Below are 26,057 nucleotides of genomic sequence, written 5' to 3' on the forward strand. Positions count from 1 at the left end.
GAACAACACCAACGTCATTATTGGCACGGATGCCAACTCTCATCATACTTTCGGGGGAAGTAACGACTGTAACAACAGAGGAACTGCACTCCTAGAATTTCTGATGAGTTCTATGCTGACAGTATGCAACACTGGCATCCGTTTCCTAACTTGGTCTATACTAACTTTGGGTTTACCTATCCCCACTAGCCGATGTAAATCGGATCTGGCTCTTTGGGTCCTAGCCAAACACCAAGAAGAATGGACAAAACATGACGGGTGCAGGCAGACGAAGGAGTATAGGAGAAACATTAGCAGGTGTTTTTCCGAACAACTCCTGAAGCTGCCAAGGCAAACGTTACGTTCCATTCTTCAAGTGATAACAGGGCATGGCATGTTTGCCAGTCATCTGCATAAACTTAAAAAAAGTGAGAGTCCCATCTGCCCTGTCTGTGACGAGGAAGATGAGACATCCTTTCATTATGTTGGCATATGTCCAGCATATGCGAACGCAAGACGGGAGCATCTAAACTTGACCGAGCTGTCAAGGGAAGATCTCCAATCCATCACCATTAAAGCCCTTGTCGCCTACCTTCGGGGAAGCGCCAGGCTCCTTAAACTGGAAAGGTCCATGCAGTAGCACCCCGGGTGTTGGGATAATGGGTCAATTATGGCCTAAATCCTAGGGCCCTGGCGTGCCACGCCGCGGGACCTCACCCACATAGAATAGAATAGAATAGAATAGAGGGTGGGTGGAGATGGGACACATGTTCATTCTATTTTCTCTTCCAATTTGGTAGTAAGCAAAAAACATTCAAAAAATTATGAAACTGTATGTTCATAACTCCGTAGCCATATCGATAGGAAATCTGTAACAGCGATGGGGAGGCGCTTAGATGATAACGAAACAACCATAAGTTTAAGTTAACGTTGCCTGTCGTAAGAAGTAAATGAATAAAACATATGCCACATGCTATGCAGAGCAACTCATAATGCATACATAATATATATGTATTATCTATCACTTATCCAAAGAGATTAAAACCTATGGTTTTAATCTCTTTGACTCATCTAACTAAATTCACCACAGAAATCTTAATGCGTTTGGTTTCCTATTTGGTTCTTTCCCCGCGTCGAATAAAAAAAATGCAAGTCACTTTTCCGGTTGAACAGATTTCGTCATTTCGTGACGTCAGGTTTAATAAACTGACATCACATGATTCTGGCTAGGGACTTGTTATGTAACGCTGATTGCGAAAGGTGTCACAAAACGCTGAGTAGCGGAAGTTAAAGCAGTTTTATGTCATATAGGTATTAGTTAGCGTTTATGCAAATGTATTATTTTCTTAAAATTGTATTTTTATTATTATTTTATTAGAATTTGGGTTGGTGTGACTGTGTTAAGTGTAAGATCAGGAAATTAAGCATGCGGCTTGAGATTCATGTATGCCTTATGGTATTACTCATCCAAGTAGTCCAATATGTTCACTGTGCACAAGTAACTCCATTAACGGTGGCCAACCCAAACAATATATTGAAAACAAAACTCCAATCTCATACAACTGTAAATAATGAGCTTTTCTCTGCTGTCAACAACTTTAACATTGAGCACATGACCAAGTTATTGAGAAATGGTCTACAAAGTTCGCCATCAAATGTATCAGATGATTGTATCGTGTCATTTCTTCAGTTGGCTAACGATATACTTGTATCAATAGAGCAACATCAATTGATGCAAAGTTATGCCGTAAAAGGTACTTTGATTACAAAATTACAAAAACCTGAAAGTTATTTTTTTACCTTAAACACCCAATTCTACATCAATATTGTATAAATACAAGAATGTAACTTACTTTATTCTCCCATGGCCCTATAAGGGTGTTTTGTTTGAATAAGGGTGTTTTGTTTTATACACCTCGTGCCAGCTTATGAGTTACCACGCATGTTACTTTGTGGAATTGTTTTGACTGTAATATTATTACAATATGATAACTTTATTTGTCTATTGATTACGGTAACGAAAATTTAAAAAATTTCAGCAAAAAGACTTTTTAATTTGTGAAATTAAAAAAACAAATAATAATGCCTTAAAGTAATGGGCCTTGAGTTCATCTTAGCGTGTACATAATTATAAACCATTAACCATCTGTACTTGTTTCTATTAGAAGACTAACTTGATATTAATTAAACATAAATGGCCAGTTTGTTTGCTAGGTGTAGCGACCACGCTTATTTTCTTTCAAATAAATGTAAATATGTTTTTAACTGAAAGCGTGTTTTAACAACTGTTGTTTTGTCACTATATCCTGTCTTTTGCTCTTTTGGTTTAAATTTTTTTTTAATCTTTGCTACCCTTATCGAGACAAATAAAGTTATTATTTTTATTATTATAATAATATGAACAAATACCCTCAGTGTTTGATGCTTGGGGCAAGTTAGAAAGTGGAATCTTGGAAGGAAATGTGGCGTGGCCAGGAAGATATTACGAGTGTGAAAATATAAAACATGGAAATTTTACTGGGAACTATTGCTCAATGTATGTTGGTACACCTGCACAAGCAGTAAGTTCCAAGTTTTAAAACTGATTTTCTAGTCTAAAAAAGCAGTAAAATAGTGCAAAAATGACCAAACTATAAACTACTGTTTGTAAACACATATATTGCTTTTCCATTAGTAAAATAGCAACTAACTTATAATCTTATAAATAATATAACCTTATAAATAATCCCAATTTTTACTTTTTACACAAAGTTACTAAAAGTAAAAAGCTCTTTTTGTGTATTCCTTAGTTTTCTATTCACTAATTAAACAAAGAAGCTTATGTATTAATGCTACATCTTCTATAGAAGTTGTGAGGATATAGTTTATTAGTTTTATAAAGTTCTTTGTTTACTAAATGGAGCAAGAAAACAATGTGAAAAAGCGTCCCATCTTCCCTGATCTTACTGTATGTTTTTTTAACACAAAATCATCAAACATATCACATGTAAACACATTTTAATAATTATGATGCAATAACAGGTTGCGTTTGGCATTGGAACGCCCACTGGAGTTACAGTTGGCGGTTGCTTTCCTGATAAATGCAACAACAGTGAACTTTACCAAATATTTCAACCATTGGCTCAGTCTCATAATCTCACAGTACAAGTTAATTGTCCAAATGTCAGCATTACTTGGGGTTTTAAAGAAGGATTTGGTTTGTAAGTTTTGTTTGGAAATTTATTAAAATACAAATATATATATATATATATATTTAAAAAAAATAAACAAAATAAGTCTAAAATAAAACAAAAAACAGATTTTTTTTCTAAGCTATAAATGAATGTCAACACAAGCCACGTTTAACAAAAGAAAAACATGTTTGAACCTAGGTGTGAACTGTTTACTTTGTCCCGCACAATTCAATAGCAATTGTTCAATTTCATACAAATAGTAAAATATAGGAACTAAATACCCAGGCTTTAAATGAAAAAATGAATAAATGTAATTTACTTTATCCTCGTGTGGACAGAAAATGACAGTCGTTATAGCATGAGTGTTTTGTTTGATACACCTCGTGCCAGATTACCAGTTACTGTGTATATTACTTTACACAACATTTTATTAATAAATCACAGGTTTGTTTGCATTGTTCTTGCATTGTGTGTGATTGCTTCAACTACATATGATTACATGTCACAATTAAAATCAAATTCATTGAAACTGGAATTTTCTGACACAAATACTTTACTGAACCCAGATGAAAACAAACAACAAACTCAAGGTTTATATAACATATAGTTTGAGAAATTTTGTTCAACAAACATTGTAGTCTATAAAATTATGCAATGTAACTTTAACTTACTTTATCCTCGCGTGGCTGGAAAACGACAGTCGTTATAACATAGGTTTCTGTTTCATACGCCTTGTGCCTGCTTACAAGTTACCAAGTATGTTACTTTCTGGGTGATTGTTTAAAAAAGTCACACCAAAACCATCAACTCTAAAACAAACTTTAAATTTTACCTGACCTATTACTGTTGCAAATATTTGCCCTAAGTGATTCTTATTTAAAGTTTAATTTATTTGTTATTTTTAAAAATACTGACCACAAAAAAGTTTGCCAACCTTGTTTTAGTTTGTTAGGCTAACTTAAAAATATTTCTGTTTTTTTTTCAGGCAAACTCCACAAACTTGCAATATCATTCTCAGTGATAACAAACACCAGGATTCTGTTAAATACTGATCAAAAACCTGGTCAAATAAATTGTTTGCATGGAATGAGGTTCCTTAGCATGTCTTGGGTAATGCTTGGGCATTCTTTTCTGTTTTCAGTTAGTTATTCTGGTAAGAAAATAGGTTTTATAGGTTGTTGTGTTAGCTTTTACTTATTATTTAGCTAAATCATTTTCTTTCATTCATTTATTCCCTGTTTTTAAAATCGCAATTTTCATAAACAATTATGCGACATAATGTACACTAATATTTTGTGTCAAGAAAAAAGGGAAACCTATGTTTTTAACTCGTGAAATAAACCTTTGTGCTTTTACCAACAGCAATGTTAAAACTATTCTGGACAAAGTGGTATTGTGGGAAAAACAAGAAACAACTATTGTAGGCAAAGTAGTAACTAATGGGTTGTCCAGATTGTCCGTCATACACAAATTGACTGTTGTTTTCTGCTATGTTTCTTTAAAGTATAAAGCAAATATTTTAATTGGGTATTTCATCTCTTATGAGAGCCAATTTTTTTATAGTAATCTTTTTCCAAAATAATAAACCAGTGCACAGACTGGTCCAATTGTACATTGGACCTATATACTATATTTCTAATGCTTTGTTTGCTTTGTCCATATTATTACTGCTTGCAGAAACAATGCAACAGCAGCTGAAATTATGCAATATAATTGCATGTGATCCTAAACTAACATTGCTGTTCAAATAATCGTTTAGTAAATAAGTTTGACGTAAATGAAGTTTAAATCTGTAAATCATCTGTTTATGGCATATCATGGGATTCTGTAAAAGTTAAAATCTTTTTTGTTTAGGGCATATTTTTAAATTATCGACAATTGCTCTAACCCAGTGGTCACTAATGGGTTGTCTAAATTATCAGCCATACATATAAAAAACAATCAAAAAAATAATCAGTCACAAAGTAACATACATGTTTACTTGTAAGCTGGCACAAGGTGTATGAAACAGAACACCCGTGTTTAACGACTGTCGTTTTTTATGCAAGGATAAAGTAAGTTACCTTCAAGAATAATTTTCTATTGTTAAATATCTTTAAATTACAATTTCAGATAATATTATGTTTTCTGCACGGTACTTTATCGAACATTGGGACTTTCAAGCAGTTGCGAATGCCACAGTTTCCGTTGATTCCTTCTTTTATTTAAGTGGTTTGCTCGTTGCTTATCTTGGTATGAAAGAAATTAATAGAAGAGATGGCAAAATGAATGTTCCGCTCATGTACCTACATCGGTACTTAAGGTATCATATGGCTTGTTTGTCTGCTCGGTTTAGTTTACAGTTGACGATTTAGGTTCAAGACCCAATGCTGCAACCATTATTAGCACTTAGTGTCTTTAAACAAGACACAGAATGTTGAGTCTTTGAGCACACTTTGATTTTTTTAGAAGACTAATTTAATAATAATTAAACATAAATGGCTTGTTTGTCTGCTAGCGACCACGCTTATTTTTTTCCAATTAAATGTAAATATTTTTTTAACTGTTACTGTAACCAAGAGACAAATAAACTTATTATTACATTATTTTATTATCATGACAAACTAATATTAAACTGTCTTTGCAATGATGTGTTTTAACTGTCGTTGCAAATTCACCTTGTGTCTGCTTGAATCACCAGTTCCAACTTTGGGGCGATTATTTAGACACATAAATTTAAACACAACTTGTTACTTGTGTATATAAAAACCTACATTTCCATGTTATAACTTCCAAATTGATTTGTCTCTTTTAAATAAATTAGGATTTTTTATATACCTTAATTGTAAAACTGTGTTTATTGAATGAATGAATGAATGAATGAATGTGGCTTACTTTATCCTCGCGTGGCCGGAAAACGGCAGTTGTTATTACACGGGTTTAACACCTCGTGCCAGCTTACGAGTTACCATGTATGTTACTTTGTGTCAGATTATTTTTTGGATATAATCATTTTATTTATGTATGGCCTATAATTTGGAAAACCCATTAATTACCACTGGGTTGGAGCAATTACGGTTACGTGTCTTGCCCAAGAACATACCCCCACAATTGTAGCAGTGACTAGCCTTGAACCCAGTTCGTAACACATCTTCATGTTCCAGGCTTACACCTGCATATGCATTCTGTATTTTACTCTGTGTAAGTATCTACCCAATGTTGGGAGATGGTCCAAACTGGCCAGCTATCACTGTGGCACTTTCTGAGAGTTGTCAAAAATCCTGGTGGAGCAACCTCTTGTACTTTAACAATCTTTATCCAGCCAACATGGCTGAAGAGGTAAGCAGACAACTTTAATTTTAAAAAAAGTATTGCTATGTTCGAACTTTGTCTTTTTGGCCACGATTAAATGAATACCCTTTTTAAAAGATCATAAAAGCAACATTTGTTTTTATTTATTCATGCTTTTTTGTGTTAAGGCATGTAAAACACAGGGTTGAAAAAACTGTAAAACTTATATTTGAAAAGGGCTGAAAAAACTTTAATCTATATTTTTTTAATAGTTTAGTATAGCCTATTGATTTCAACTCAGTAAACGTGCCAGTAATTTTTCTCTTTTTTGCAAACCAAATAATCAAAACAACATAAAAGTTTAAATTATAAGTTTGGATTAATTATTTGCTTGATATTTCAGTGCTATGGTTGGGGGTGGTACTTGGCCAATGACACACAGTTCTATCTGCTTGCTCCACTGTTTCTTTATGCTTTGTACAAGTAAGACTTAGTAATATTGATATGAATAAATGATATAACATGACTTACTTCATTCTTGTGTGGCTGGAAAGTGACGGTCCTTATAGCACGGGTGTTCTGTTTCATACACCTTGTGTCAGCTCACGAGTTACCATGTATGTTACTTTGTGGTTAGTTATTTTTGGGGGGAATTTTTTATTACGTATGACTGATAATTTGGACAACTCATTAGTGACCACTGGCTAAAGCAATTACTGTTAAGTGTCTTGGACTCATACCCCCACAATAGTAGCAGCCATGATCTTTAAACTCATTACCTCTGGGTTAAAGGCAGGCGCACTAACCACTTTGCGACGGCACTGGTTGATATGAATTATTAGTTGCGTTTTATATTGTAATGTAGTTCAAATAATCAACTAGTGTTGGTGCCCTGTTAAACTGATGTCAGGAGTTGCTTTTTCACTTGGGTTTTTGAAAATATGACTAACAATAAAGATAAAAAGGAAATAATTTTCCAAACTAGTTGTACTGCCCACTTGTAAATTTGTTAGTAGACACGGTGTGTAAGAATAACTCAACTCTATTATGTTAAGACTACATATAAAATGCCTATATGTTGCCCTGCCAATGGAGCATAGGGCCTTTTAATTTTTCTGCTTTAAAAAAATTAAAATGTTGAATTTTTCATAAAGTAAGAAAAAAGTTAAAATGTAAATTTTATTGACAAATTAACACCTCAAACATTTTTTTTTTTTTTACAAAATTTGTTTTCACAGAATTCCTGCTGTTGGCATTGCATTAGTTTCGATATTTGCAACAGCCAGTATAGCAGTAACAGGAGGGTTTTCTGCTCATACCAACCAACAGCCACAAGTCATTGATATAGGAGCACTTGCATAGTATGTTGAGTTTTTGTCTAAATAAATTTTGTGCCTAAAATTAAATAAATATGTTTTTTATTGAAAAAACAACAACCTAAAATTGAATAAATAATTTTTTTGATTGTAAACCTAAACTGGGTCTATTTATGTTCTTTCTTGCAGTTTTTATGAGTTAGTGCCTAAAATGTGATTTAATTACCTATAACTTTAGCAATACACCCTGAGATATTAAATGCCGTTATTTTTGAATGTTTATCAGACTTTCGCATATGTAGATTTATATGCTGTTTTAATAAGCAGCCTTAAAAAATTTGAGGATTTAAAAAAGTAAAAATATACTGGTAAATGCCAGTATACAAAGTTTTACATCCTTACTGTTTTTTTTTTTGTTTTTTTCTGTTACAGCTACATGGCAAATTCACCGTTCGTTCATCCCCACTCCAATGGTACCAACAATACAGTGTTTGATGCCGACCCAGCTTCACAGTATAGCCCCTATATGTTTGACTTATACACCAAGCCTTGGTGCCGAATTGGTGCTTGGCTGGTTGGACTTTTGACTGGTTACTTGCTTCATGTCAACAACAACAAAATCAAAATGCCAAAGGTTATTATTTCTTTTATTTTTTATAGAATTGCATATTGATTATTGTATTATTGCTATTATATGATTCGTTAGTTTTAGAAATTAACCAAATTTAAGCCATGTTCCAGGGTTTAAGCGCACTCACATTTTTTTTAATAGCTAGTACCAGGTTGCCAGGTTCGATGCTTGATACTGCTAACATTAACCGCAAATGTGTCATTGGGCAAGACGCTTAATGAGCTTTAACCCATTTCGGCTCCGTGGCCAAATGGTTAGCGCGCCTGCCTCTGACCCAGAGGTAATGGGTTCAAGGCTTGTCACTGCTACCATTGTGGGCGTATTTGTCCTTGAGAAAGACACTTAACGGAAATTGCTCCAACCCAGTGGTCACTAATGGATGTGTTACCTCACTATGCGAGGATAAAGTAAGTATCACTCGTTCAAATTTTTTTAGGTTGTTGTGGCACTTGGTTGGATCGCTGCTGTTGCTTTGAACTGCAGCATTCTCTATGGACTTTTCCCAACTATTAGGGATGGGAGTTTGCTGAATAATAACACAGCTGCATTTTACAATGCAATGTTTAGACCATTGTGGTGCGTTGGATTGGCCTGGGTCACTGTGGCCTGTGTGAGTGGTTATGGAGGTAAGAAGACCGCATAAATTTCTGTACATTTTTGTATAGTAGAGTTGGGGAAAATGGGACACTTTTTTTATTCTATTTTCTTGTCCTATTTGGTAGTAAACAAAGAACCTTTTTTTCAAAACCATATCCTTATGACTTCCATAGATCGTTGTTAATTGTTTAAATACGATAAGAATATTTGAATATTATGTGCCAAAGGTGTCCCGTCTCCCCCTGCAATTCTATAAAGACAAGTCTAAAAACCAATTGCAGCATTTGTCAGCAATTCTAAATATTTTTGCAGCGTTTTTTTTTTATTCAGTTTTTAAGCAATATTTAGGCAAAAGTGGCCTGCTTAAAAAGGCAAGCACTGATTTAACTGTAATAAATTCCAAGAATATATTTGAATAAAAGAGACTGACACTGCCATTTAGGCGAAATATATATATATTTTATGATACAGTTGGTTAGACTTGATTTTTGCCTGTTACATTTTCGTAGCACCAGAATTACTAATTCCTTACATCGACTTCCAAAGTATAAACGAACTAAACATTCTGTTTCAAAATTATAATCAAAATTTGGATTTTGTTTTATAAACACAACAGTAGACCTTTTATCATTCTGTATTTTATAAACACAACTGTTGACTTTTTAAAAATTTGTATTGAAATATATTCAAACTTTTTTTTATATAAAACAAAGAATGTTTTTAGGTCCTGTTAACACATTCCTAAGTTGGAAAGCATTCATACCCCTCAGTAGATTGACGTATTGTACTTACCTGGTTCATCCACTTGTTATTTGGTGGTTTTTGGGAACTGAGGAAATTAAATATCACTACAGCATTCATTTTATAATGTTACTGTTCCTTGGTAAGTCATGTGATTAAGTAATAAAGCGTATTGTAAGAAATAGAGGGCTATGGTTAATTGAATGAATGTAACTTATTTGTCTTGCGTGGCCTGAAAATGACAATCGTTATAAGGTATGACACGGGTGTTCATACAACTCGTGCCAGCTTACAAGTTACCATGTATGTTACTTTGTGGGGGATTTTTTTTGGGGATTTTTATGTGTGGCTGATAATTTTGACAACCCATTAGTGACCACTGGGTTGGAGCAAAGTTAGTATAGACCAAGTTAGGAAACGGCGCTCGTGTCCGCCATTACGGAGCCCACAGAGCGTGAATCGCCTATACAAATGCATGGTCGGCGTGTGTTTATTTGGTTCTTGTAAGCGATACAAAGCTAGAAAATACGTATAGCGGTTGTTTTAACATTTAAAATATAATTTCTAATATAAATCTTGTTATATAATATTAAATCTAGCAATTAATGTAAAGTAAATTAATATTTTGACTGGTTTTCGGCGTACAGTGTGGTTTAACAGGGTACTTTACGTTGGCGATTAATACTAGCAGCAATCAGCTTAGTTTACATAATAGTATATGATCATACCTAGGAATCTACAGAACCATTATATACTACATTTATAATCCAACATGAGTGGACATGCAGCTTCAAACTGCTTATGTACTAGCAGATAAGGTGTTCGCGTTTTCCGATTTCATAAAGACCCGTAACGCAGAAAAGGTAGCTTACTAATTCAAGCAGAGGACCAAAAATAGTAACTCAGTATTGTTTTCCTCAATGTCACTTCGATATTAGGCAAATTTTACAAAGATACCTTAAGTTTCGTTGCCGGGTATACGTGTTAAGTTTGTGAGCCAAAAAGTAAAATCACGGCAATTTACATGCAAAACTGCAGCTAGATACACCAGTTTATGGTAATGTTATGCGTTTTTGTTTGTATTTTTATATTTTAAACATGTCCTTTTATGATTTGGTTAGTAAACTTGATATTTTCTGTTTTTTTACTCTTTAATCGATTTAGTGTTCAATAAAAGTTGATTATTTTTGTGAGGTTTATTATTGTGATAAGATATAACATTAGTAGAAAGCCATTTTTATGCGCAGAAGTGCTTGGTTTTTAAAAAATCGCAATATTTAAACGAAAAACAGCACCCAGCAATGATAAAATGCTATGCCGTGGGCTCCGTAATGGTGGCGTCTATGACGTCATAGACGCGCGACAATGGATAACAAGACTCTTTGTTTTACAATCCGTTTCCTAACTTGGTCTATACTAACTTTGGGTTGGAGCAACTGCCGTTAAGTGTCTTGCCCAACGACACATACACCCACATTTGTAGCAGCGACGAGCCTTTAATCCATTACCTCTGGGTTACAGGTAGGCGCGCTAACCACTTTGCCGCTGCGCCAGACAATTGCTTAAACTCAGTGGTCACTAATGAATTGTCCAAATTATCAGCCACACATAAAAAATACCCCGAAATTATCACCCACAAAGTACCATACTTGGTAACTCGTAAGCTGGCACGAGGTGTATGAAACAGAACACCAGTGTTTAACTACTGTTGCTTTTCGGCCACATGAGGATAAAGTAAGTTACATTAATTTATTGACATTAATATAATAATATTGTTATATTGCAGCTTGTCTAGTCGTGGCAATACTTATGGCATACATTGTCTCAATGTTGATTGAAGCTCCAATTATTGCTGTAGTGAAAACTGCTTTTGGTAAAACAGAAAAGCAACCAATTCCACCCATAACACACTACAGTAATGGTAATGGAAATTTACCCTCAAATCAAGATGGATTTCTAATCAACGCTGGCAACGAGCATGACGGCTAATGTTAACATCATTATATGTAGTGTCTCTACTTTTGCAGAATGTTCCAAAATCCTAGAAATCTACCTTTCATAGTTCTGTATCATTTTAACATGTTCCGTTTTATTGTAGTTTCAGTATTGATTCAATGATTTTACTGGGTTTTAAAGTTCCAATTTAATGAAATAATTTTGTAAAATTGCACTTCCTTTAAAATGTTTAAATAATTATTTTATTTTTAGGCAATTGTTTCCAAAGTGGCATTTTCATTTAATATTTTCTAATTGAACCTCAGTTTTATGTTATATACTGTCGTACCATTATATTGGTGTTACAGGTTTTACAATCCTTTATGAACTATAAACTAAGACTCAGTGTTTCTTGAACTTTTTTGTATGCTTTACCCTTTTAACAAAGATGCTTATCAGATTTACCCCAATATGTAATATGGGGCTTATTTATTGAAAGCCAAAATAACTAATTACATCAGTTATATTTTATGCGGCGGATGCGCTTGCTTTTTAGCAACTAGTTGTTCAATGTCTTGTAAATGATAAGATGGTTATGTTTATAATTTTTTACACAAGCATTATAAAAGTATCTGAATAGATACTATGCTTACAGAACTGCATTTAATTTAGTAAACCTAATTTTTTTCTAACATTTGCTTTAATTAATTGAAGAAAATGATCTTGTCTAAGTCATTTACTGTATCAGGTATTTAATATTGTCATTTTACATATAGTGGTTGCATTGTCGTATTTTTAAATATTTCCATGTCATATACATAGTGTAAACTGTGGGGTAATATGGGACATATTCAGCACATAATATCCAAATATATTGATCGTGTTTTAAACAATTAACAACGGTATATGGGAGTCGTGAGGATACGGTTTTAGAATTCTTTGAATGTTTTTTGTTCACCACCAAATCGGACGAGAAAAGAGAATGAAAAGATGTCCCATTTTTCCCAACCGATTATATATCATATTTATCGTAATGGCTTTGGAAACATGTTCTTAAAAACAAACTGCTTTATTTTTGTTCTATTTTGGTTTGTTGGCGCACGCAGCCCAGGTCACTTTACATGCCCACAAAGTACACTCTAAAAAAACTTGACGCAAAATGCTCAATCAAGTGCTTGATTGAGCGCGTTTTTTCAATCAAGTCGCTTCGACCGAATCAAATTCGCGTCAAACGTCTAGATTCGAGAGAATCGCTCTCGGACTTACATCAAAATTTGATTCAGAGGAGCGACGCGAGAGAGTCACTCACTTCTTCTCGCCCTTATTACGTCACGCGGGAGCGCGCCAAATTTTAAACGGTCTTGAACAAAGTCTTTAGACTGTGGAAGTGTTACTTAATTCTAAGAGGAATCAGGTGTAATATCGCTTAAGTAAGATGAGAAAAATAACAATGCAGGCGCAACATTGGTCAGTAAGTCTTAAATAAAAGTCACAGTAAAACACGAAAAGAAAATTCGTCAGAAGCTAAAGGTGAGGAATTTTAATACCATTTACAACGGTATGGTCTTACACACCTACTAAATCTTTTGTTTAATTAACAGCACTCTAATGTGAAGCAACACCATTATAAATTCAACTATCGACGATAAGATTTCAAAATGGGTCATATATTACAACTCTACTGAAGAAAGATGACAAGCGCACGTTGCTTACCATAAAAGTTAAGTATGCATTTGTGTTTTTATATACAAAGTGGACATAGCATTATGTAATAGCATCCAAATACAAAACCATATTTTATGTTTTTAGACTTAGGCGTCACGACAACTGATTTTCCGAACTACCATCGTTAATACGAATGAATTACCGTCAACAGGGAATGTGAAAATTAGTACGTCGTTAATTCAAATTGGTGAGTATTAAGTAAACTTTTGTCGGAAAGGGTGTGTGGACTTATTCATTTAACTTGCTGCTTTCATTACAGACTGAATGTGATGTCAAGTGGAAACGTTTATGAGGGAGAAGTCCGTTCAACGTTTAATAAAGGAGAGAATTTCTTATCTGCGAGCTTTACTACTTCATGCCTCAGCAATACCCCTGGGAATACGACGTTTTGACAGTCGTTTATAAACCACATTTTCTATCTTTTGTTGTGTTTTATGTTCCTTCCTATTTGTTGTCTTTCATTGCGTATAATTTTCCACGTCAACACTTTATCTGCAGTGTTTATAATAACTTGTGTATGCTCCAATTAAATAAAAAATACAAAACAAACATTTTTCACCCCAGAAATATATATGTAGAATTTTTCATACAAATCAAGTTTAAATCAAAATTTGTTTGAGATCGGCCCATTTTAATGCTAAAAAATCGCTGAAACCGAGCGAAATTTTGACGCAAATTTGATTTAAAAAATTGCGTCAAGCACTTGATTCAAAAATTTTGCGTCAAAATTTGGTGTTGAGCGGATTTGATTGAAATTTGATTGAACTTTTTTTACAGTGTAGCATACATGGTGACTCGTAAGCTGGCACGAGGTGTTAAACCCGTGTAATAACGACTGTCGTTTTCCGGCTACGCAAGGATAAAGTAAGTTACATTCATTCATCAGCTGTATGAGTATATACCTTAAAAATGTGCTAATTGCGCGTGGTTACAAGTATTTTGAATGATTTATGCAATTTGTTTTATCCTCGCGTAGCCGGAAAACGACAGTCGTTATTACACGGGTTTAACACCTCGTGTCAGCTTACGAACACGGGTGTTAGTTACATCCTTCTATTCATAAGTGGCGGGACTAAGTTGTATCTGCAAATGTTAGCACTTCTTTACTTTCTGTTACGCTCGTTTTATCTGTCCGTTTATGTTCCTTATGATTGAATGCGTACGTTTCTACTATAAAGTAAAGCGCACATACTATCCGGTTTCTAAAGCTTTATCTCGGCACGTTTTTCGAACCCGAAACCTGTCCCATCTGGTCTTCTACCAACGTGTAACAGGCGCTTTCCAGATTGCTTATATAGGTGTCGTGCTAATGTCAAAATCAGTTACTAGGAATTTGCGTCTGTACGATGAGCAAAGGAATAACGTTTGCGTTCTGCTGTGGGCTAAGCGCAGCAGTATTTGTAATTATATGTGAGTACTTTATTTTGAAGTTAACTTTTAACTTAATAAAACATTTAAAGCATAAAGCTTAATCCCGACGTACTATAGAGATATCTCTAGGCTGCGGGTAGACGTACGCCTTAGTATTGTACGTCTTAATAAAAAAAAGTTTGTTTTCTACTGCTTATAAACGACATGAATATACTTCGGTCGTTATAGATAGCGTTCCTAATGAAAATCAGGATATTTGGGATATTACGTACTAAGGTGTCCCATCTTCCACCACCCTACTATATCTTTTTTTCTTTAAATAACTCCTCCTTACAAAAAGTTTTGTTTTGGTGTCGCAGTACCGATTTACAAAAATAAAAAAAACGAACTATTGGTTTGGATTCAGTCACCTGGAAGGCTATATAATAGGGTGGGAGAAGATGGGACACTTTTTTATTCTATTTTTTCGTCATTCGGTTATTCTTTAGCCGTTTTGACTTTGCGATATCACTTTATAAAAAAAATTTTACCTTTGTCAACAACCTACCGATTTTTTTGTTTATTTACACAAGTTGTGTCGTATGCGTTGTAAAAAAACAATAAGACGATAAAAGAAATACATAATACGGTTTACAATCAATATTCTATAAATAATCGCTTATTAATAGTTGTGAAACTTATAGCTGGTTAAGTCTTAGATTTAGGTGAGAAATTATAATTATCATTATAAGTGGCTACCGGAGAAGTGAAAAAACGTATTCGTTGTTTAAATTTTGCTTAAGACGCTGAACTCTAAGGACTTCACGAAAATGCAACGAATAATTGTATACGAAACTGTACAGTTCAAATGTTAATCTTTATGCTAACACACATATATAGTAATGTGGGGTGAGATGGGACACATGTGGGGTAACATGAGACTTGAGACACATATGGGGCGTGATGGGACATATGTGGGGTAAGTTGGGACGTTATGTTTTAAACTAAACAGTAACAAGGGTCTATGAAAGTCGTGAGCATACGGAATTATAATTCTTTCAGTGTCGATATTCACTACCAAATGGGTCGAGAAAAAATAATCCAATTTTGTCTCATCTTCTCCCATCCTTCTATATATAGAATAGGGTTTAAAGGAAGACGACAAGATTATAGAAATTTTACAGTTTATAACTAGAAATACACTGCAAAAACTTTAGCATATAACATATAAGTGGTCCAAACTTATTCCTCACTAAATTGTATGCAGGAATTGCTGATAATGTTTGAGTATATTGTTGTTTAAATATTTGAGCATAATTTAAGTAATTCCCTTTTAAATCAGCTCATAACATTTAATTTTGTTTTACATCGCTGTCTGGTCAAAGCTCGCGTTGGAATTATGTACAGAAAAAGTGCCAATACCATCTGTGTTGGTGCATTCTTTCAACTGCACAGCGCCAACATATGCCGTATTTTCGTAGATATTCTCACCACTGTACGATGGTGTATCTTTACCTGGCGCAATAGCCTTCGGTGAAGTGCTATTTTTGATTTCAACAGGTTGAATTCCGTCAGAACTTTCTACATTTAAATTTGCAGCACGATCCCAAACATTAGAAAATCCCGGGCTTCTCCTGGAGCCAGAAATCTCTCCTGGATTTAGACTTTCATGGGCGTCAGGGTTGGTGTAAACGTAAACATTCCTTCCAGAAACATCGCTTTCTAATTTCAGATCTCTCTTCAACGTAGAGCGAGATTTACGTCTCCGGCTGGCCCACACGCGTGATTTAGCTGTGCGGTTATGTTTGGCAAACTAAAATGAACAATGAATGAATGTAACTGACTTTATCCTCGCATGGTTGGAAAACGACAGTCGTTATAACACGAGTACTCTGTTTCATACACAATGTGTATAATATTACTGCCTAACAAACAGTAAGGTGAACCGTGGTATTACTCCACCAAACCAACGTAATTATAAGTCGCTATAAGTTAACGTGGCGCCTATCGACAAAGTGGTCACAATATTTATTCTGGTCTGTAAAAACGAACAGTTATTTCTAATAAAGATATCTCACCCGTCTTTGAACGCCACCCGTTGTCCCGAGCTCAAAACCCGGACTCTCCACATCTAAAAACAAATTGAGATAAAAATAATTTTCAAACGTGTACTTGACAGTTTTTGCGATTAGTATAGTAGGGTGGAGGAAAATAGGGCGCACCCTTTTATTTTATTTTCCCGTAACATTTGGTGTACTCCACAACTCCACGGGACAACAGAACGAAAGGGTCTATTTTCCCGTAACAAACGTGTACTCCACATTTTTTGCAATAAGTATAGTAGGGTTGTAAAAAATGGAATACCTTTTCGTTCTGTTTTCCCCTCCCACTTGGCAGTAAACAAAAACTATCGTTAATTGTTTAAAACAAAATAACGATATTTAGATTTTATGTGCTGTACGTGTCGCCTTTCACCCCACAGAACTAAAAATTACTCATGTAACCATACCATACCCGCAATATCATCATCTTCGTGTTTGTGAAAAAACTCTTCGCTATCTTGCAACACATCAATGCCAAAAAAGTCTGCTATTAACTGAGGTGTAAACGTATCCATCATTGCAATTATTGCTCCGTACAGAAACGAGACAATCCCTGAATGAAAACGAATAAGATTGAATGCTACACACCTTCAAACTGCACATTTTGTTAGTTTTTTTTAACTTGCGCTTAAAAACGTATAAGAAACGTTAATACAAAAGTGGGTTTGCTTGGTTGAAGTTATGCATAAACTATCAACAACAAAAACACTGTTACATAGGAAACGGTCATGATATATAGTAGGGTAAGGGGAGATGGGACAACTACTCGTTGCATTTTCTCGTTCCTTTTGCAGTAAACAAAGAAAATTTAAAGAATTATGATAAAACCGTATCCTCACGACTCCTATATACCATTAACTTACCTCCAGACACTACCAACCAGAAACTTGATCCGTAATGTGTATAAAGCACACCGTCTTCAAACGGGATGCTGAGTGGCTGAGTTCCCCATTTGATGGTCGACCATATTATTAAACTTACAAACATAAACACTGATGTGACCATAAACATACAACCAGCATAGAAGAGCACGACACAGGATAAGATGTTAGCTATCAGCCAAACAGGTACAGCGGTCCTGAAAAAAAGATTATCTCTAAAATTTGGTAAAAAAAGGAACTTTTTTGGCCTGGTAAAATAAAACAATAAACTAAGTTTGTCGAAATATTAAATTTCCAGATATGTTATTGACAAGAAACCTAATCAGGAGTGTTAAACAACTCCCGAAACCCCGAATGTTTACGTAGCACGCGACTGTTTGTAGTTATTGGAGGTTCAAGCATATTAATCATATATATAATAAGGTGGGGGGAAAATGGGATTTTTTATTCTATATTTTTGGCCCGTTTGGTGGTAAACAAGGAACATTCAAAGAACCGTATTCTCACGACTCCCAAAAGAGCGTTGTTAATTTTTTTAAAGCACGATCAGGATATTTGGATATTATGTTTTAAAAGTGTCCCGTCTTTCCCCACTATACCACACAGCGTATATTCGGAAACTGTCAATTCAAAATGTCCCAAATGAATGCAGAATATTTAGATTTGAGTTTTTTGTAAACTCCCTTTTTCTTCGTTATCGTGACTAAAGAAATAAATAAATTACATTTATTCATATATTTGGTTCACCTTACGAGTAAAAATATATTTTAAATACACTTACCACAAAACTTGGTTTGCGAACCAACCAGCAGTGCGGTAAGACCTTCCCCATCGTATTAATTCACCGTCCAAAGTAAAATACTCGGCAACCCATTGAATTGGAAGAGGAATGCCTCTGTATTGGGCTTGTCTGAACTCTTGGTTTATCCGGCCAGCTGAACAAATAAAACCAATAAGCTTAAGTATTTTGCATGAATAATAATAATAACTTTTATTTGTCTCTTTGATTACGGTAGCGAAGATTTAGAAATATTTTAAACAAAATACGGAATATAGCGACAAAACAACAGCAGTTGTTAAAAAACGCTTACAGGTAAAAAAAATACATTTAATTGGAAGAAAATAAGCGTGGTCGCTACACTTAGCGGACAAACGAGCCATTCATTTTAATTAAGTTAAACTTCTAATAAAAAAAGTTTGCGTAATGAAGTATGCATGTGTGTACCATAAGGTCCAAATCCAATTCGGCCCTGTCTCCATGCCCAATGAAACCTTTCGTTGTAGTCAATACGTTCAGTGAAGTTTACGCTGTCGCTGTGTCCAACCGTTTGATAGATCGGCGTTCCTATTTGTAAACGTGTTTTGATATGAAACGGGTATAGTATAGTAGGGTGGGGAAATATGGGACACATTTTTCATTATTTTTTCTCGTCCAATTAGATAGTAAATAAAGAACATTTAAAGAATTATAAAATCGCATCCTTACGACTCCCATAGAGCGTTGTTAATTTTTTAAAACACGATCAGGAAATTTGGAAATTATGTGCTTACAGTGTCCCATCTTACCCCACGGTACTATAATAAATTGAACAGTAGAGTTAGTAGCTTCGAAAAGTGCTTATTTGTTTTGGCACAAATACACATACAGCTCAACTTTACTTTAAACAGCCAAGTATTTTTAGATGGTCATATGTAAATAAAATAAAACATCGACCTTGCTTTTTTACAATTTATACTTTATGTTCCGCTTTCGGTTCTAGCAAGACAAGACGCACCATTGTAGAGTAAAATATTGAAAACTTTTCAGATAAATGACCATTGTTATATGATGCTAACCATTCAATTACAAAAGCTTCTGTTAAAACCCGAGGCAGGAAGGTTTCTTTGTAATAGCATTGTCAAAAAAAGCCATTGGCATCTACACGTTTTACACAATCTACATTATAACCTTTCAATGTAACGTTCACAGATCCGAGTCCGATCTTCATTCCCACTTTGGCGTGTATCTCTGTTTTTGTAAACGCTTTGTAAGCTGTTTTTGTTTCAATTTCTGCACTCTCCCAATCTTGGCCCAAAACGCCGACTGCATTTAATGTATTATGTGATACATTTTTCCAAGAAACAAAGCAAACGGTATACTTACGAAATATTGAGGCACCGATAAACAAACTGATCACAACTCGCAGAAGCATGTACAAACGCTGGAATTGTAATCACGTGTCAGATTTGTTTACATAGTTTAAAAATTTTAGTTTAGACTAAACCACTTTTTGTTTTCATTATGTCATATAGTAGGGTGGGGAGAGATGGGACACCCTTTCATTTTATTTTCTCGTCCCGTTTAGAAGTAAACAAAAACATTCAACGAATTATGAAACCGTGTTCTCGCGACTCCCATAGACCGTTGTTAATTGTTTAAAACACGATCAAAAAATTCCTAAATTATGTGCTAAAGGTGTCCCATCTTGCCTCCCAGTAGTATACTTAATATTTCGTTTTATTCATATAATTTTAGCAAGTAAGTACCACTGGTTCAGTTGCTTTAGCGCAGACAAAAAATAATTAATAAGAATTGCTACAACGCTTGTACCGTACACATACAAGCTAAAAATATGTTTTAAATAATCTTTGTAAACACGTAATGATATAAAGTACGGTTGGGGAAGACGGGACACCTTTGGCACATAATATCCAAATATCATAATCGTGTTTAAGGTCTATGTATGAGTCGTGAGGATACGGTTTATAATTGTTTGAATTTTATTTTTTCACTACTAAATGGGACATAAAATAGCATGAAAAGGTGTTAAATCCCCCCACCCTATACTACATATAATAATAGCCTAACTGTTACGTAAAAAAAACATAATAAAATGACGCCATAGCGATTGAATTTCGCCATATCCTATTTCAATGCAATAAAAAAGAACTGTAAAAGATTCCGTAAAATTCGGCTAATGGGTATTTCCAAAACTATAGTCAACTATTTATAGCAACCCACACGTCTGGCTTATATTATATTACAGCAGCGCGGATCTTTAGCTTTGTTTTCAACGCTCGTGTCAACATTTGCCCTTGTGATAACTCAATATGAATCCATAATATTTAAATTCAGTGTATTTTTAACGATTACGGTTTCGTCACTTGAATGTACTTAAAGCAAATAATTTCACGGTAAAATACGTAATTGTTTTTTGTTTTAAAATATTTTTATAATCCTGTAAAAAAAATATTCGACATATATATCGATAAAAGAAGTACATATAATTTTTTATACTTTAGAGACTGAGGTGTTTGGTATATTTTAAATAAATGGTGCAGGGGGGACGCCTTTTTATTCTATTTTCTCGTCCAAGTTTGGTAGTAAACAAAGAACATAAATTATTATAAAACCGTATTCTCACGACTCCCATAGACAGTTGTCAGTTGTTTAAAAGACGATCAGGATATTTTGAAATTTATGCTAAAGGTGTCCCGTCTTCTCCCACCCTACTATACCTATATATCGTATTACTTTCCAAAATAAATGAACGTTACTTGTTATCTTTTAACAAATACAACTTACGGAAACTCCTTTGTATCCGGGAATAATCAGTACGAAGGAAAACGCAAGTATGCAAAATGCGAACACGAATCCAATCTCTAATATATCTGAAGTGACAGCTGTTGGCATCGCCGGGTGCTGGGTTGGCCCTCCATTAGTTCGCCATGCATCGAAAATCATGATTAATAGAGCTTCTCTAGTTCACAATATCTCTTAACACTCTAAACTAAATAAATAATATAGTGGGGTGGGGGAAGATGGGACACCTTTTCGTTTAGTTTTCTCTTTCCATTTTTGGTAGTAAACAAAGACCATTCAATGAATTATAAAACCGTATCTTCACAACTTCCATAGACCGTTGTTAATTGTTTAAAACACGATTCGGCTATTTGGATATTATCTGTTAAAGGTGTCCCATCTTCCTCCACCCTACTATACTATACGGTACTATATTTAGTACGATCTGGTAAAGATACCACAAAATGCATCTCATATATACTTTTATTTTCCTTTTAATATATACAGTAGGGTAGATGGGACACTTTTTAACTGTATTTTCTCGTTATCAGTAAACAAAGAACATTCAAAGAATTTTAAAACTATATCCTCGCCACCCCTATAAACCGTTGGTAATTGTTTAAAACACGACCAGGATACTTGGATATTATGTGCTAAAGGCGTCCCATCTTCCCCCATCCCACTATATTAAACTGACAAGCAGGTACTACACTATTTTGGCTCAATGCCTAAGGAAGGATTTTCCGTCTACTGTTCCTCATGTTAAAAAACTACGTCACTGTACCTAAGGCGAAACGAAGGCATTGTATGTTGATAGTCTTTGTTTTCTAGTTCCTGCTATTGTGTGCCAGTCTGTTTGGCTAGTGTGTGGGAGCGTCAAGAAACCAATCGCTCATATGTCAAACAGGCACCTGGCAAGTCTCATACTCCAATGGTGAAACATACACAGAAGCCTACACATTCACTTGTTGCTGTTGTTGTTGTTGTTGTTGTTGCTGTTGTTGTTGTTGGAACCGTATGAAAAAATAACACAGTCCATGTTTTTGTTTTTATTTTCTCATTTGATACTAATCACTGAATACTCAATTATCGTAGGTGTGGGGAAGATGAATACGTTTTAATTCTATTTTTTCTTCCAATTTGGTAATAAACAAGAAAAAACATTTAAAAAGTTATAAAACCGTATTCTCACGACTTCTATAGACCTTTGGTAATTGTTTAAAAGAAGATTAGATTATTAGGATATTATGTGCTCAAGGTGTCCAACCTTACCCCACAGAACTTTATAACATAACCGTAACTTTGCATATGTTAATTGTTAAAAAGACGATAAGGAAATATAAGAAATTATATGTCAGCGGTATCCGTCTTACCCCACAGTAATATATCATACTGATAATTTTGATCCATACAGTAATAGGCCACTGTTTTACGATTAAATAGAGTGCATATAGGTGTCCCATCCCCCTCTTTTTACTATATAAACTATATATTGTAGGGTGGAGAAAAATGAGACACGTTTTTATCCTATTTTTCGACTCATTTGATAGTAAACAAAAAACATTTAAAGAGTTATAAAACCTTATCCTAACGACTCCCATAGACCGTTGTTAACTGTTTAAAACACAAAGGATACTTGGATATTATGTACTTTGTTCTATCTTGCCCCATCCTACTATATACTATGTCGTTTTGACGTAAACATAAAACTTAGTTTAGCTGCTGCGTTACAGTTTACTCTAGTACAACTCTATGACATATACGTGTAATATATACATTTATAATTAAAAATGTGTCGCCACTATACTGGCCTGAACCTTAATAGTAAGCAAACTTCATTAGAATTATTTGTGAATTTAAACACAACTTTTGTATGATTTAGTTTGGTTAGTTTGGAAGAGCGGGGTTAGTAATAGTAAAATTAAACATGTTTAGTCACAACAAAACAGGCGATATTTTACTGTTGTATCGGAGCCCGTGAGGCTCGGTGCTGTCACTGTTGTTAGCGTATGTTTCTTTCGGAAAGGCACTAAAACAGTAATCGCATCAATCAAGTAGATCTTGTGAGTTGTAGTCAGCCATATATGAGAAATCGTCAGTCATAAAAAAATGCAAAAAAAGCAAACGCCTACAATAAAGTTAAATATGTGGTAACCTATTAGCGGGCACGCTGTGTATGATTGAAGAAAAGACAAGGACAAAACAATGTTTATAGTTGTTTGACTGAACTGCCGATCACGTTGTGTTTATCTTTATTCCATCTAAGTCGCACAGCATTTCTAATGAATTTTATTGATAGTCAGGTCAGGTGAAGAGACGTCAACAAATTTCCGTTAAACAAAGGTACACGTATATGCTTCATATGACTCTGTCATGTAAAAAGTTACCTTTAACGCAGCGGCAGCTTGGCAAAATATATTTGTATGATAATAGTATATAAAATGTTAGTAAAGAAAGTGTATATACCGATATATATATATATATGCATCTCTGCTGTCGCCTATTTGTTTGTTGGCTCGTATGTACGGTTTGTTACCATTTAGATAAAATTTATCACATATTATATTTGAGCAAGCATGTAATAAAAAAATAAGTCGAACCTTCTTTTGCCAGATCTTGTAAAACGCAAAGTACATTTATAATTGTAGTCGAGCCTTAAAGTTATTACCATGATAATGGGAAATGTCAACAATGTTTTGCTTTTACTTGCTCAAGTCGTGTTCGTTGCTGCATCAAGTAAGTGCATTATGTTTATAACGCGTGTTATAGTGCTATACAGTGCGGGCGTCTTAATATAGTGGTTAGCGAACTCAAGGCCAGACGCTGGTACTATAACAACAACTTACAGTTAGAAACTTTGTAACTCGTAAGCAGACACAAGGTGAATTAAATGGAACACCAGTGTTATATAACAAGTGTAGTTGCTCCGCCACATGAGGATAAATAGTTCATATTAAATTCGTTAACTCATCACAGCAGATCAACTGACGACAAAGAGAGGAAGTTTTCAACTATCTTCGTATTCGCGGGAATCGAAAACAAAAGCGCAGATAGTTTACATGCTATGCTTGCCGGAAGCTCCTGATTTCGTATATGCTGAAGCAAGACCAAGCAACCAATCGTTGCCTTACAAATTCAACCTGACCATTCTTAAAATTGAAGCGCAGAGTTTCCTGGTTGAATTGAAGCGAGTTGATCAAGCTACAGGTTGGGATACGATGATAACTGTGAACTGGTTTTTATATACGGGTGAGAATATGTTTTCTTCATTTTGCTTAGAGACGGCCGAACTTTTCATAAGATATATTTTAAACAGGTATTGCCTTGGTTCACCAAAAACGAGTTTTCTGGATTCCAGAACGCTATGGAATAAAGGCTATGAATCAAGCGGAATCAGCGACTTACTGCACTAATCGTAGCGCTAAATTAGCTGATATTCCGGACCAACAAACGTACCAACTAATTTATAATCACGTTGAGACATATCATTCGTTTTACAGCCAACCATATACCTTCGTGCATGTATGGTTAGCATCGAAATACAGTCCGAAGGTATGCTGCATGTGATATTTTAAATATATACACACAAATAAAAAATTTATAATATAGTCGTGTGTGAAAGACGGGGCACCTTTTGGTTATAATAATATCCAAATATCTTGATCGTATTTTAAACAATTAGCAACGGTATATGGAAGTTGTGAAGATACGGTTTTATAAATTCTTTGAATGTTCTTTGTTTTCTACCAAATGAAACAAGAAAATTAAATGAAAATGTGTACCTACGTCCCCGCCATTTTCTTTTTGATTTTGTACATCACTCCGACTTTAGTTATTGTACAAAAAGAAATAATAGAGTTGTTAATATCATTAATTGGGGCCATATATCTATTTTAATAAACAATATAGGCTACTATTCCAACAATATTACATGAAATACCTACCAGACAGGAAACGTGACACAAAGCAATGGCGAACCAGGTTTTAATGGAGGATGGAGGAAGCCTGACTTTCCTAACTCTCATAGCACTAGCACTGAGCTGGTGATTCGAGTTCGTGATTACGTTGGAATGGACAGTGGGTTACTCAATTATCCATCACCGCGAAAACTTGGAGCTTGTACCGTGGTTTGCTCCATGAAGCTTTTTCCCAATCCATGAGTTGTGTCATATTCTATCCCAGCGGGCCATACAGTCATATTTGTGCTATATGTCTTTACAATAATGAAAAAGAATAAACAATACCCAACCGTAAGGATTGAGTGATTGGTGAAGAATATTGAGTGATTGGTAAAGAATATACATTTTGACAAAAAAGGATCTGTGTATTAATGCACTTGTCGGTTTGACATAAACGTGCCCTCAAAACTGTTCATTGTAAAGTTTGAAAGAATTTCTTTTTTTGGGCTTTTGTTTTTTCATCGTGCTCCAATCTTTGAAACAATCTTCTTTAAAGTCGACTCCCTCCATTGTACGGGTTGTGTCCTTACACACACTTTTTTTCAATTAGAACTTTAGCATGTACATGTATTGTCCGTAAGGTGTAACGGTCACGCCTTTTATATTCAAAAACATTATTTCTTTCTTTGTTATTAATACGCGTGTTTTAACATCTATTTTTTAGCGTGGCTATCTGTCTTTTCTCTTTTAGAAACTCATCAGTTATCGATATTGTGATTGGAGAGATGAAATAAATTTTATTGATTTATACAAAGAGATTAAAACCAATCTCTTTGGATTGGTTTTAATCTCTTTGGATTTATATGACCACTTACGTGCTCAAAAAAGAGAAAAAC

General features: G+C 34.6%; 3 protein-coding genes across 3 annotated transcripts; 2 read left to right on the forward strand and 1 right to left on the reverse strand.

The window, feature by feature from the left end:
• Nucleotides 1–1,271: 1,271 nt before the first annotated feature.
• On the forward strand, nucleotides 1,272–12,709 carry LOC149741661 (nose resistant to fluoxetine protein 6-like). The gene is made up of 13 exons (XM_089893845.1): nucleotides 1,272–1,733; nucleotides 2,395–2,540; nucleotides 3,001–3,179; nucleotides 3,597–3,742; nucleotides 4,138–4,305; nucleotides 5,265–5,454; nucleotides 6,296–6,470; nucleotides 6,826–6,905; nucleotides 7,661–7,783; nucleotides 8,171–8,372; nucleotides 8,806–8,995; nucleotides 9,691–9,849; nucleotides 11,494–12,709. The coding sequence occupies exons 1-13, from the start codon at nucleotides 1,406–1,408 to the stop codon at nucleotides 11,694–11,696; spliced, it is 2,289 nt and encodes a 762-aa protein (XP_089749971.1). The 5' UTR covers nucleotides 1,272–1,405; the 3' UTR covers nucleotides 11,697–12,709.
• Nucleotides 12,710–15,269: 2,560 nt separating this feature from the next.
• On the reverse strand, nucleotides 15,270–21,490 carry LOC149741662 (dual oxidase maturation factor 1-like). Its single transcript, XM_089893979.1, has 9 exons — nucleotides 21,266–21,490; nucleotides 19,844–19,901; nucleotides 19,649–19,783; nucleotides 18,926–19,045; nucleotides 18,482–18,635; nucleotides 17,683–17,897; nucleotides 17,232–17,372; nucleotides 16,796–16,848; nucleotides 15,270–16,530 (listed from the first exon to the last, which is right to left on the reverse strand). Exons 1-9 carry the CDS (start codon nucleotides 21,422–21,424, stop codon nucleotides 16,081–16,083), a joined length of 1,485 nt encoding a protein of 494 aa, XP_089750105.1. The 5' UTR covers nucleotides 21,425–21,490; the 3' UTR covers nucleotides 15,270–16,080.
• Nucleotides 21,491–23,808: 2,318 nt separating this feature from the next.
• Nucleotides 23,809–25,516, forward strand: LOC149741663 (uncharacterized). Its single transcript, XM_089893981.1, has 4 exons — nucleotides 23,809–23,998; nucleotides 24,239–24,511; nucleotides 24,579–24,814; nucleotides 25,210–25,516. Exons 1-4 carry the CDS (start codon nucleotides 23,932–23,934, stop codon nucleotides 25,420–25,422), a joined length of 789 nt encoding a protein of 262 aa, XP_089750107.1. The 5' UTR covers nucleotides 23,809–23,931; the 3' UTR covers nucleotides 25,423–25,516.
• Nucleotides 25,517–26,057: the final 541 nt, after the last annotated feature.

The sequence above is a fragment of the Ciona robusta genome, chromosome 1, assembly GCF_009617815.1.
Source record: "Ciona robusta chromosome 1, ASM961781v2".
Lineage (NCBI taxonomy): Eukaryota > Metazoa > Chordata > Ascidiacea > Phlebobranchia > Cionidae > Ciona > Ciona robusta.